We start from the raw sequence: 13020 nt of genomic DNA on the forward strand, positions 1-13020 counted from the left end.
CCCTTCGAAATGAGGCCAGCGAAGAAAGCTACCACTGGCTCTTCTGCAGCAGCCCAGAGGTCACTTGCGCAGTTTGTCTTGCCCTGACAGCACTGCAGTGTTGAAAGTGCTCCACTTTTAAGAAAAATCTTGATATTCACTGGGATAGAAAGAGGAAGATGCTGGGGGACTGGGATAGAAATCTGCATCCCCTGATGCAGAGGATGCAGGACTACACATCTGAGAGCTCTACCTGTAATGGGGCTGTTACACAGCAGCAGGTAAATTTCCAAAGGATGAAACCATGTTCTTTATAGAGAGCTGAAACACCTGCTGTCAGGAGAGGGTTACAGGCTGGGAGTTCTGAAGAAAGGCAGATACTTAAAGCTTGACCTCTCCATGGACTTCAGCATTACCCTTCCTTTAGCACTTGTGTGTTGGCTAGGCTGGTGGCATTTGCTCAGTGTCCTGGTGTTTGGAAACTACCTCCTTGACTGACTTAAAACAGTGAATGCAACCACTGGGACCAGGCACTTGGAAACTGGACAGGCATCTATTTTACATGTGCAGTTCACCCCAAGGGAAATGAAACAATACAAGCGACTTACAAAACAGTTTCAGGTAGACTTCTGAACAGCTCTTCTGTGTTACTGGAGTATCTATTATAGACTCTACTGCCCAAAACGAGTGAGATTTGGTTTATATTAGTTTGTAATACATGTTACTTCTTCCTTTCTCTGATTTAAAAAAACAACCTATAACCACCATAATTTGTTCTCCTGCACACTCCTATTTTCCAGAGCAGCCATCAGTTGTACAATTTCCCTTAAAGCCCTTCTCCAGTGCCCCACTGTACCTTCTTGCTGTCCTTCTATGTTTGCAGAAATCAACAGACTGCCTTCCTGCTGGAGATTTGCAGCAAAATCACACAATGGTTTGGATTGGAAGGGACCTTAAAGATCATCAACCCCTCCATCGTGGGCAGGGACACCTTCCACCACTAGACCAGGTTGCTCAAAGTCCCATCCAGGCTAGCTTGGAACACTCCAGGGATGGGGCATCCACAGCTCTGGCCAACCAAAAAATAAACAACCAAAATAACAACCAAAAACTCATGGCTTCAACTCCTGATACAAAGTGCTGGATGGCACTTGGAAAGTCATATGCTATAAAATCAGCCAGTAAATTCACTGTAGAAATATCAAAATATTTTAAAGTTAAAATATAACCAAGTGTTGAATACTTGCAGGATCATACAAGTATATGTGGATATCCCAAAGCAACCAACCCTACACAAGGGCAACTGAATATGCCCTCATGTTTCTCAGTGTGTCTGCGCTGTGTGTCAGCTGCTCCTTTGCTGAAGAGAGACAGTCGTCATGACACACAGGAAAAACAACTTCACTCTGAACAATAAATGATGATGCATGACCAGCAGAAGTGATCAAGGCACAAAAAATAATAATGAATGAAACAAATTAGTGTCTAAATGAAATGGAAGCACAGGAATAAGCCACTTTGCATATTTTCATTCAGCTAGAAACGATTATGAACCCTGGGCTATTGCTCCATTATTTGAAGCTAATTTTCTGCTTCTTAAACTGGAGCTTCCAGAAGGGAAGTTTTGGGGCCTCTGGCCTTTGTTTTAAATCACATTGTTTTCCCAGTTAGATTTTCAGAGAGTGCATACAGGGCAGGAAAGCTGATGCAGGGCCCCCATCCCCAAGCTGGCCATGCAGCCATGCAGCACCGCAGAGCTCGGCCGCGCCAGACCGCCCGGCCAGGTTTCGCAGCATGCACCGTGCGAGGTGTCAGGCTCAAGGCAGGGGGGATGCACAAGAGTTCTAACCTCCTTCTCTCTCTCTGATCTTCTAGGTTCCTTCCTAGCCTTTCTCTTCTGGTTTTTCTTATTTTTTTCATCTTTGATTTCCTTCACCGGAACAACTTTCTCCTTGACTATTTCTGAGGTGTGTGCTGTATGGATACTCATTGACCACTCAGAGATGGCATTGGGATCCCAGTAAGAGTTTTCAGTATTGGCAGGGAGAAGGAAGGAGTTAGCTCCCGGGGTGGCGTATTCTACAGAGCTGGACTCCACCGGCTGAAATTCGTAATAATCCCACTCCAGGCCACTGGAGGTCATTCTTCAACTAATTCTTACGGCTCTTAACCATGTTTAAAGAATGTATCTGTGGAACATGAAGGGAGCGTTTTAATCTCTCCACAACATTCAGCATTTTTAAGACTTTTAAGTTTCTGCTTATCAGGTGGCAAATTAAAAGTTGGTCTTCAATTTGTTCAAAACTCCAAAATAAAGTCTTTATGTTTCTTGTTATTTAGAAAAATAAAATGTAGATCGTCTCTTTGGATTTTTGTGTGTTGTCACAATGACATGGACCAAAATCAACAAAGTAATTTACTTTTCAAATAAATATTATACTCTCCACTCTCACAAGCATTTTCATATCCGAACCTAAATCTGTATTCCTGAAAAACAGCAGTGAAATGGACAGATGTTAATCAACACTTGAAACTAAGATGCCTTCACTGCCACATAAGCACACAGTAGGAGTGGCAGAAGGGATAATCAATAGATGGCAACTAAAAGAGACTATGAACATATTCTGTGGAGCATAAACTGTAAAAACAAATTACACAAGGAGAAACCATAAACAGAGAACTTTCTTTGAAGACCTATGTGAAAGGAAAGCAGAAATATTTTAGTTAATACCTATCACAAGCAAAAATCTTCATTTGAAGTTTTAGACTTCCTTCTCCTACAATACAAATCCAAACATATCCTCTGAGACTCAGCAAGTCCCGAGGCTCTCCTCAATCCCAACCAAATTACTAGTACTAAATACAAAGCTAAAAATCAAAATACGTCAAAAACAGAATCTATGAATCCAGCATGCATCTATTCTTTCATATTAATCACCACATTTAGAAGTAATATCCAATTGTAGTGAGCAAAGTCCCTGAGAAGTTTGCAAGACAAGTGAAATAGGTCTTCTACAAGCTGAATATTTCTACAGCTGCAAGACTCTTTACTGAACTGAAACAATGCTAAACATTGATTTACTGTTTTTCCATTTCAGCTATCAAGTTTACATATAAACAGCCTAGATTTTATTCCTAGAGGATTAAAAATAATAAACCAGACTTACTCAAAAAACAGTTTCCACAGAAACCCAATTCGACCAAATCAGTGGCAGCTCTTGCTTTCTTAAAGCAGCAACTTGCTTTTCTCAGGAAAACTGACTGTACTTGTAAAGTACCTGCAATTTTGTCTTAAATACCTGATGAATCATTTTTGCTGGGAGACGTCAAAAAACATATCCAAGATACATCTGAATAAACTGATACTTCTACTGCACTTGCAAATATGTTCCATTTCACAGATGGGCACAGTGAAAGAATAAAGAGTGCAGGAAGCAAATGTTCCTCCTAGAAAAACAAGTTTCCCTGTGAAAGGCTGGCCACATCAGTACCACAGTCTTAAGCTCGTCAGACAAGCTGCTCATGTGTCACAGGGAATCAGCTACTCATGCAGAGGAAGAAACCAGCTTTCTAATTTCTACAGATATTTAACTCTCTAGATGCAAACAAATGCCTATGGGGATTTTCAAAAGGCACCTAGAAATTTCCAGTGTCCTTCTAATAGTCATACAGATGCCTCTACTCACCACCTTTGGACCTTTAGGTGCTTTGAGGACTCTCCACCTTTACAGGGGGGAAAAAAGCAACCCTAAACTCAAAGTTGCTCTAGCATGCCATCAGAAGTTAGTAATTATTTTGTAGAAATCATGGTTATTTGACTGCTATTTCACAGTTCAGTCTATACCATTTTTCATCAGAGTGAGGTAACTAAATCCATGTCACCACGCACTCCAATGTGCCTCAAAGCCCGTTCCAAGATTAGAACTAATCTTACAGAAACCTGAGAAATTTCAGTAACTTAAATGTTTTACCAAATGAAAACAAATTTGCTGAAAGCTGGTTTCACTGTGCTGGTGCTTCACCACACAACAGTTTCACAGATGCAACCACCCCCACATCATGTGTGGCTGCCAACAGGATGCTCTCCCTGCGGCGCTGCACAGTGCTCTGGGCAGCTGCTCAATACCTTAAATGCTGAGGGATGTGCCTACACAAAAAGCATCTCCACTTCAGGCCAACATCACAACTGATTGTGGTCCTTACCTGACTTGCTTCAGTGGTTTCCCACAGAGCACAATGAGCTCCTACTGCATTTCTACAAAAAGCAGCAGATGATGACTCTCACTGCTACTCACACCCACCTGGCACAACCAGAGCTCTTATAAAGCTCTGCAGCCTGAGCAAGAGGACCAAACTATTCACTGAAAACCACCACATTTTACATTGTCTCCCATGCAGTTTTGCATCTGCAAATTGGAGGTTGCATCTCTGAATTAGAAAAGAGAGAGACAGATTTTGCTTTCGTTTAATCCCACTTCAAAGAAGCAAAGGTCCACTGTTACTTGCAAATCACCTCTTCCCCTCCACTGCAAGCAAGGAAGTTTTATCTACTTACATCATCCTGAATATCCAGGTCACAACCTGCCTTCAACAAAATCTGGACAACGTGGAGATGACCCTTGTGGGCAGCAAGATGCAGGGGGGTCCGGCCATGCTATGAATGAGAAGAAAATAATAATACCTCAGGGTGAATTTTTATACATGGCAGTTAAATATAATTTTATCTGCTTTTCATCATTCTTCTGTTTGTACCTCACCCTCTGAAACCTGCAACAGCAGCAACTGACATACATTAGTGTATCAAAGGCTTTACTTTAGTTTTGTGTATGCTGAAAATTCTCCCCCCCCTTCTGTAACATTTCAGTTTATCCCAATGACACTCTACAAAAGGGATATCACATTCATGTAAGGGTACTTCCTTAGAAACTCAAATCCAGCTCTGTGCCTGTGCCTAAGCAGAATTCATGACCCTTTTCTTTCTATCCCTCTGGAGCACAAAACTGTCAACCACTTTCAACTTCCCTCTGTACAGCAAAGTTGCCACAGCAGGTTAATTCATATGTTGTAGTGGGCACCTTCTCATCCACTCTGACACATGGGCTTCTCAAAAGCCCAAACGCTGTCTCCTGTTAGTAGCAGCAGTTCATTCCCGTGTGGGAAACTTCCATTCCTTTTTTGCTGGAGGTGTGGGAAGAGCTCACTTTCAGCTGTCACCACTGCCCCTGGGCACCATCCACCCTGCTGCCTGGGTGCCTCTTGCTTGATCTGGTCACAGGTCCCTAAATGCCTGGCCCTACGTGGAAAGGCGTTGAGCTGCACCAACCACGTTTCCATCAGCTTGGAGGAGAGCCAGGGCTATGTCACTGTTCCAGGTAACTCAATAGCAGAAGGCATAAAAGTTCCCAGGCAACACGGGGGAGAAAAAAAAAAGAAAGAAAACAAAATGAAGCCAAATTGACAACCAATTCCCGTCTATGAACAATATGTTTGGATTATGAATACGTGTGCCAGCACATTCAGATTTACAGGTTCTGACTTTTCTACATTACTTAATGCCAATACGTAAATCGCCTAATCCAGGCATCTATCTCACTTCCCAGCAGGTTATTAATGAATTATCATGAAAACAATTTATAGCAATCTCTGTATGGATCAGGAAAAATCCCAATCCAACCCAACTTGAAGCCAGCTCATGTACGTTAAAAGGAAAACAGTGTCAACAACATGAGTATATCCCAACAGGGAAACTTTTTGATAAGATAACCAGCTCTAGCCACTAAAAAAATGCTGACATGCAGCCAGAGATACCAAGTTAAAAGTAAACTATGAAAACAGAATAGGAGCTTATATAAATATCAGGGGCATGTTTTCCTCAACCATCACACCTTCCTAGGCAACTGTGAGACATACTGTGCCTGCTAGCAGGGCACAAGCGCAGGAAACGGCTGCAAAACCACAAAAGATCCAGATCACATACCCTTCACCTGCCCATTCAGTGCCTTAAGTCACATTAAAATAAAGCTGCCCCTGAGAATGGACTTATCCGGAGGAGGCTGCCCTCACCCCAGGGAGCATTGTTGTCCTGTCCCTGGAACCTACACGACAGGATATGGGTGCTGGAGGAGGAGAGGGCACTTGCTGGAAGAGGCCACTGCAGAGCCAGGGAGAGCTGCAAGAAAGGGTTGCGTGGATGTTCCTGTCACTCAGTGAATAGAGGTTCATGCTAACTGTGCATTTCCCCTATCGTCATCCCCAAAGCATTCAAAAACATTATCCAGGTCCCTAAAACTCAGGTTTTGGGGTTTTTTTTTTAAATAAATTAAAAATTGGGTTGAAAGGCTAAAGAATCACTTTTATTCCAGAGGGTTTGTGTGTTTCAGATTCTCTATCCAGAAACATAGGTTCAGAGGCATCTCATCTACTGGAGACCCCTAGAGAGACCTTCAGTAACCAGAGCTTCTGCACAGCTGCAGTCCTTGAGTTCTTCCCACTTTAAAGGGACAGCTATAAACAAAAACTGTGACACTACCTAGGACAGGAGAGTGGGGAGGAGAATCAATTCCAGCACATTACAATAATTAGAGGCTCAGGCTTTTGGAAGAGCACCGATCATCTCAAGATTAATCATAACCCTGCAAAAACTGGCAATGCCAGATTTTCTTTCTCTTCCCAGTAACATTCAAAATGAGAGCAGAGATGGGTGGTTACAGATGATACAGTGTTCCAGTGTGGGCAACACAAACATTGGAAAAACATTCCCACCCATTTCCCCACACAAACATACACATAGGTAGGTATGTACATATGCATGCCCACACTAATCCAGAACAAACCATGAGGAAGGGACAAGGAGTTTGGGTACCCCTCATGCTGTGATGACAAACTTGGAGCACAGCAAGCTTTGGAAAGAAACACTGAACGAGTCCTTGCCACAGCAGCAACAGTCAGGGCTGCTCTTGCCTTCATGTCTATAAAGTCAAACCGACAGCCCACAAAGTTTTTCTCTCACAGCAATGCACCCTACCCAAAATATATAGGTGGAAGAGAGATGAAGGCAGACTGACAAATCTCCCTCTGTGTATCTCCTCCATAAAGACATTTTGCAGTCAACACTGCAGCACCAAAGAGGGGGTGTATTGGGTCTGGGTGAGCTGGAGTTCAGTTGCCCACAGTAGCCCTCACAGTGCTGTGCATTGGTAGTTAGAAGGGTGTTGATAACACACCGGTGTTTTGGCCACTGCTGAGCACAGCACCAGCACTGTAACATTCCTTCCTCAACTGAGGGCAAGATCCTGGGATCTGCCTTATCCCAACCTATGAGCTGTTTTCTCTACCTTATGCTCTCCCCTGTCCAGCTGGGAAGGAGAGTGATAGAGCAGCTGGGTGGGCACCTGGCATCCAGCCAAGGTCAACCCACCACAGGGGATTTATCTGAATACACATGAGGGTCTAAGGGGGAAAGGAAATATGTACAAAGACGAGTGTCTCCTGGATGCTCATTGCAAGGAGACAACGCTAAACCCAGAGACTGCTCAAAATGAAGACTACTGACTTAAAAGCTTGTGAGCATTGCCAAATATGAACTGTAATGATTTGGGGGTTATTAGAAATATAAATGAGGGACTGCTACAACTTGGGATTAATGAACCAATAAAGCAGTCATTCATATAGTAAAAAAAAAAAGCAATTTGGACTTCTATTCAAATGTAAACAATTGCTTCATCAGGCAACAAATCATACAAATGGTCCCGCGTCACGGACTTATTGACAAAATAAATGGGACCTATTTGACTAAGGCTGCAACTTCCAACCACCATGACACGCTGCTATAGCTGTGGGGCGTATCAGGCTGCAGCCAAGCACTGTAAACAGCCACATGAATTTCAGCAGTAAAATGCAAGGGTAGGATTTTGTTTGTATTTAATCTGTATTCCAACTTTCAGACATTGTCAGGTACCTGTCAATACATACCATTTAAAAGCAGAACTTTCAGAAGAGTATGTATGCCAATGAATGCCCTCCACAACCAAACCATACAGGGGTGCCTTAGCACCCCAAGCTGCATGATCTTTCCCTGTGTTTATGTATGTGTATGTGTAGATACTTTATAAAAGTACCTTCAGTTCTCCATTTCACCCTGCACTTGTAATGCACAAGGACTGTTATTTATTCATCCATTCTGCACTCATACAAAAAACGCCTATCCACATTTTATTGGAAAGCTTGAAAGCAAAATCCAAGTCTTGTCACATTGTTCACACTGCTGATTTGTTAGACTGTTCTCCATGAATAACCTGCTTGCTCAAGTCAGCAGAAAGTTTCCCATTGACCTCAACAGGCATTCAGCAAGTCGCTAAATGTTTGCTAGTCCCTTTTCATTTATCTTTATTTATTGTTTAAAACAGACACAAATAGCTCTTCAAACTGAAGGAGCGCAAAAATGTGAAAGCACCAAAATACTTTTTTTGTTGTTTGTCTTAACTTAGAAGAAAAAAAAGAGATTGCTTTAAAGAACTTGACATGCTCTGAAGTTGAGACTTAAAGTACCCCAGTATGACTAAAGTGTTGCCATATGGCATGTTCGTAACATGACTAATTCAAAAGTTAAATCAAACACACAGAATCACTGAATCAAAACAGAAGCACTACTTCTTGCATTTCCTTGGGCCTTTTTTTCCAAGTTATCATCCCTTCTCTGCAGAATTCAATTTTATAGCTATAATCTTAATGCCATGTTCTGCAGAAAAGCTATATTCTGCTTCTCTTTGAAAATACTCATAAAACCCATGGCGCTACACAAATTACACTAAAAGCGCCTGTGCTACCTTTATGATTTCTTCTGTCAATCTTTTCTGTGTTTACCAGAGAAACAGTGCACTCCTCTGTGTGTGCTTGCTAATACACAGCTTTTTCAGGCCCTATTAACCCTTGCTATTGAATGCTACACCCTGTGCTGCAACACCCCGGTGAACCCCAACACCCAGTAACACTTTGTTTTGGTGAGCTGGAGCACAGAGGTTCATACCTGGACATTTCAGCTCCAGAAGTGCCTTGTTTCAGCCAGGCATCCTTGGGATGCACCAGAAGTAGATGCCTGAGGTGACATGCCACTGCTTTCCATCCTCCAGGCAGCATTCTGGAAACAAGCTTGAGAGAAGACCTGACCTGATTTGAGATGTCACTACCATGGCTCCTCCTGTGCCATTTCTAGTGGCCACAGCCCTCTTCCTAATCTACCTCCACTCACAAAATTAAAAGAAAAATAACCCAGGAAAAGGATAGCAACATCCTGGGAGGACAGCAAGACAGATCAGCTCAGCAGAAGTCCCAGTGCTTTTGTGTCAAAGATGCAGCTGTCAGTAATGTCACTGAAAGAGAGCTCTACTACAAAAAGACTGAAAGAAGGGACCAGCTTTCTTGCTTGGAAGAAAAGACTTAATTATAGCAGGTGCAGTTCCTAGGTTTCCAGTTTTTGCAGCTTATTCACCAAAGTACTTGCTAAGGAAACCTGCTTGTTGGATTAGTCCAATATGTGTGATTGGTTGTTCAGGGGATTTTTTTTTCCCCTTTTCATAAAGAAAACAGCTACACATTTGAAGAACGTCAGACAAAAAGGCGTAAAAATGGAAATTATCTCTTTGTCATATTGGGCAGGGTGGCAACAGAGCACCCTGACTGAGCAGGTGTCCTTTGAGAAGAGCAGAGCCATGAAGCCTCTGCTGAGCACCACACACCTTCTCTTGACCAGTCCCACATGGCTGGTGGCAGAGGTCCCAGCACCAGGACAAGCACTCAGTGCATGTGCATTGCAGTGCCATCCACTGTGGTGAGGGTCAGCAGCAGCAGGGTGACCGAGTGGCCATCGGCTCTTCTTTACATATTTTAAAAGGCCCCAGATCTGGAACAAGCCCAAGTCTCCCTTGCTGGAGTCACAGGAGGTGCACATTTCCATACTGAACTTCACCTGCACAGATGCCTTGCTAGCAATGCTGGCAAAATGAAATAAGTGCATCCCCAAGGAAACACTAAAGTGAGCACCTGGACACACAGATTCTCCAGTGGTTTCTTTCATATTCTTCTTTGTCTGAAATCATCTACTTGGAGGTGACAAAAATGAAATACTATTTTACAGCTGAATTGTTGTTTACTGAAGCGACAATTAACGATATCATATGACCTTCCATATACAACAAAAACAGAACTGGACAAGCCAGCTATCTGGCATTCACTAGTACTTGACTTGTTACAGAAAATGCCCTTCGTTTTCCTTAAGCTATGCTCAATTAATCCAAAGAACTCTCTAGCATTTAGCTCAAGATCTTAGTCACTTCAAGCTGTGGCTCTCTACAGTGTTATTCACAAGAACTGGTCTGTGCTTACAGATGCATATCAAAAATACATTTAAAGCCTACAGTGATATGGGAACTTTTTCTCTCCCTCCAAAGAGCTTTGTCTTCTCCAATAAAACTCACAGAATCCAGCAGGAATTTTGGTTTTCAAGTACCAGATCCAGGGTTTTTTTAATGCAAATCTCTATAATTTAAAATTAATTTTACAGAACAAACTGAAAACTGAATAAAAGCAGAAGAAATACAGGTAAAAGAGAACTAAGGCATGCACATGAATAAATTTATTTCTATGCTCCATTGTGCAATGAGTTTTATCTTGGGGGAGGAGACAGCTCTAGATTTCAGTTCATCTGAAAGCTTGGTCTATAATAGGGTGCTACAATAAGCCCGCCATCTAATTTCCATTCTAAAATTAACAACCCCTATCCTGAAAGTAGTTCTTATTTTGCACTTGTTCTGCTTATTGAAAGACTGCACAAGAACCTGTTGCTGTGATGGCTAAAAAATCCCTTATAATTTCCAGTTTAAATAAACTTGAGGCTAATTTATACATCTCTTGCTCTTGCAACAACCTTGTCCTTAACTCTGCACATCTTTTTCTCCTTCCAGCCTTCGTGTGCCATCAGATTAGCAAGCTCTTCCCAGGGTATGTTTATACAGCCTTTCATAAGCAAATATGCACATGCTCTCTATACAGCTAGCTGGCTGGATGAGAGCCAGATGAAAACTGGACGCTGTGTAGACCTGTATAGGACACTACAGAGCCTGAACTTATGGGCTCTGATGAGGGCAGCAGCTTGGTCTCACTCTTCTTGGGTCACATTGCACTCACCTCTACCTGGCTCTCAGCATGGGAGGAATGAGTGTGTGTGCACCTCCAAAATACCCCTGCATGTAGCCTTGGCTGCTTCTCTGAGAGCATTTCCACTCCTGTGTCACTCCTCCACAGTCTTGCTGATCTGACTTCATCTCTTCTGAGCAGGGCTTGTCACCAGGCTACCCAAGTACCTCATCTGTACTGTCTGGCAGTGTGCTGGGATGCACCCAGAATGACAAGAGGGACAGTTTTTGTCATCTTCTCTCCCTGGACTCCATGGAGATAACCCACAACTTTTAGGAAAGAATAGCTACAATTCTGTAGTAGCAGGTCAGCTACAGGAATGGCCTCAGAGTTCACAGCTGTCCAACAGAAACACGAACTCTTTGCACCTGGGTGCAGTTCTGCTGCCAAATTAGCTTTGCTTTGATTTTCCATACAAGGGTTGAACAACAAAGCAAGCAAGCCACTCTATGTCATATAGGAAAGAAAAACTTGTCAATTCTAGCAAATCTGCACTATATCAAATTAAGCTGATTTTGTGTTTCAAAGTCAGATCTACACAACTTGTTTATTACTGTAATTAACAGAAGGCATTGACAGTAGCACAATAGTCAACCTTAGAAATGAGAAAGTGTCAATTTTGCATTTGAATTGTGGATTAAGGCAACTAGTTCCATAAAGCACTTAAATCAGTGGCATAACTATTCTGGAAACCAAGGGATATCACATTTTATGTTCAACCAGTGTGGAAGCTAAATTTGAAATTACATTAATGCACAAATTTTTACAAAGTATAGCATCCTTTCTAACATTTGTGTATTTTCAGGTAGGTCCCTCAGTAGTCTTCAAAGCTCATGATCTTAAAAAAATCAAACAAAAGAAAACATGGAACCACAAAACCCTGAGCTACAAGTCAGGCATCTGTAAGTCAGTATTTCCTGGTCTATTACTGACTACCATTAATAGCTGTATATCAGCTACAGAGCTGCTTGGACTACAGAGCCAAACAGGCATCTTTATGGGACTATTCATGTTTATTACATCTGTGCTTTGTATCTAGCTTTGTATCTTTGCCACTTATTTTGGCAAACAAAACTCACAAACACAGGTTGTCCTTGGATCACTCCAGCTTTCAAAATAAATATTATCTATAACTTAAACACTGCAAAGGGACTGAAAACAACTGTCACTGACAGATAAGTAATCTGTCTTTTCCTCTTTTTATCAAGTGTACTCACATTTGCTTTCTATCTGTAAATATTAGCTCCCATACATATATAATGTTCAAAACCAATATGGAAAGGCAAATAAAAATAAACACAATGGAGAACAACAGTTCGTCAAAACAGCACACCCCAAATCCTACATTACAGCTCTAAAGATTTAACTTACCTAATTCTAAGGATTTTTGCTGATCAAGCCTTCTCTGCAACAGCCAGATCTACCTCATTTTTTATACGCTAGTATTATTTACAACATGTTTAGAGTTAGGAATAGGTGAATATTATTTTGAACTCTCTTAATACCTAAGCAGAAATCCTTTGATGCTGGCCTTGCCTCGAAGGTATGGGGAACACACTTTGCAACCCCCAAGTTCGGAACTAAGGGGGTTCTAACACAGAACGAATCAATGAGGATGTTGGGTATAAGCGAGGCTGCTGTACCAAGAGACTTCAGCGACAAGAAACGCTTTCTGTGTACCTTTACCCTATCACAGAGGTGGCTTTTCCCCATCCTCTCACCCAGAGAGTTGGGTGCTCTGAACCGCCTCCCCTTGACAGTGATGAATCGCTCCATTCATCGGGTCACACAGTGTTCAAAAGTCAATGCATGCTTTGAAAAATGTTGCTGCCCGTCCATCAACACACCGTG

The 13020-nt window shown here is 42.2% G+C and overlaps 1 protein-coding gene across 6 annotated transcripts in view; it reads right to left on the minus strand.

Annotated features, from left to right (window-relative positions):
• ANKRD6 (ankyrin repeat domain 6) overlaps positions 1–13020 on the minus strand; it is a 97655-nt gene that overhangs the window by 20954 nt on the left and 63681 nt on the right. For 4 of the 6 annotated variants that reach the window (XM_050316782.1, XM_050316781.1, XM_050316783.1 and 1 more), the window contains exon 5: positions 4535–4633. In XM_050316782.1, coding sequence (XP_050172739.1) covers positions 4535–4633 — 99 coding nt within the window. Of the gene's footprint in view, positions 1–1828; positions 2169–4534; positions 4634–13020 lie in introns of all 6 variants that reach the window. The other 2 variants (XM_050316784.1, XM_050316779.1) reach the window with 1 other exon arrangement.

Source organism: Myiozetetes cayanensis, unplaced genomic scaffold (genome assembly GCF_022539395.1).
Source record: "Myiozetetes cayanensis isolate MyiCay16 unplaced genomic scaffold, myiCay2020 scf2-11, whole genome shotgun sequence".
Taxonomy (NCBI): domain Eukaryota; kingdom Metazoa; phylum Chordata; class Aves; order Passeriformes; family Tyrannidae; genus Myiozetetes; species Myiozetetes cayanensis.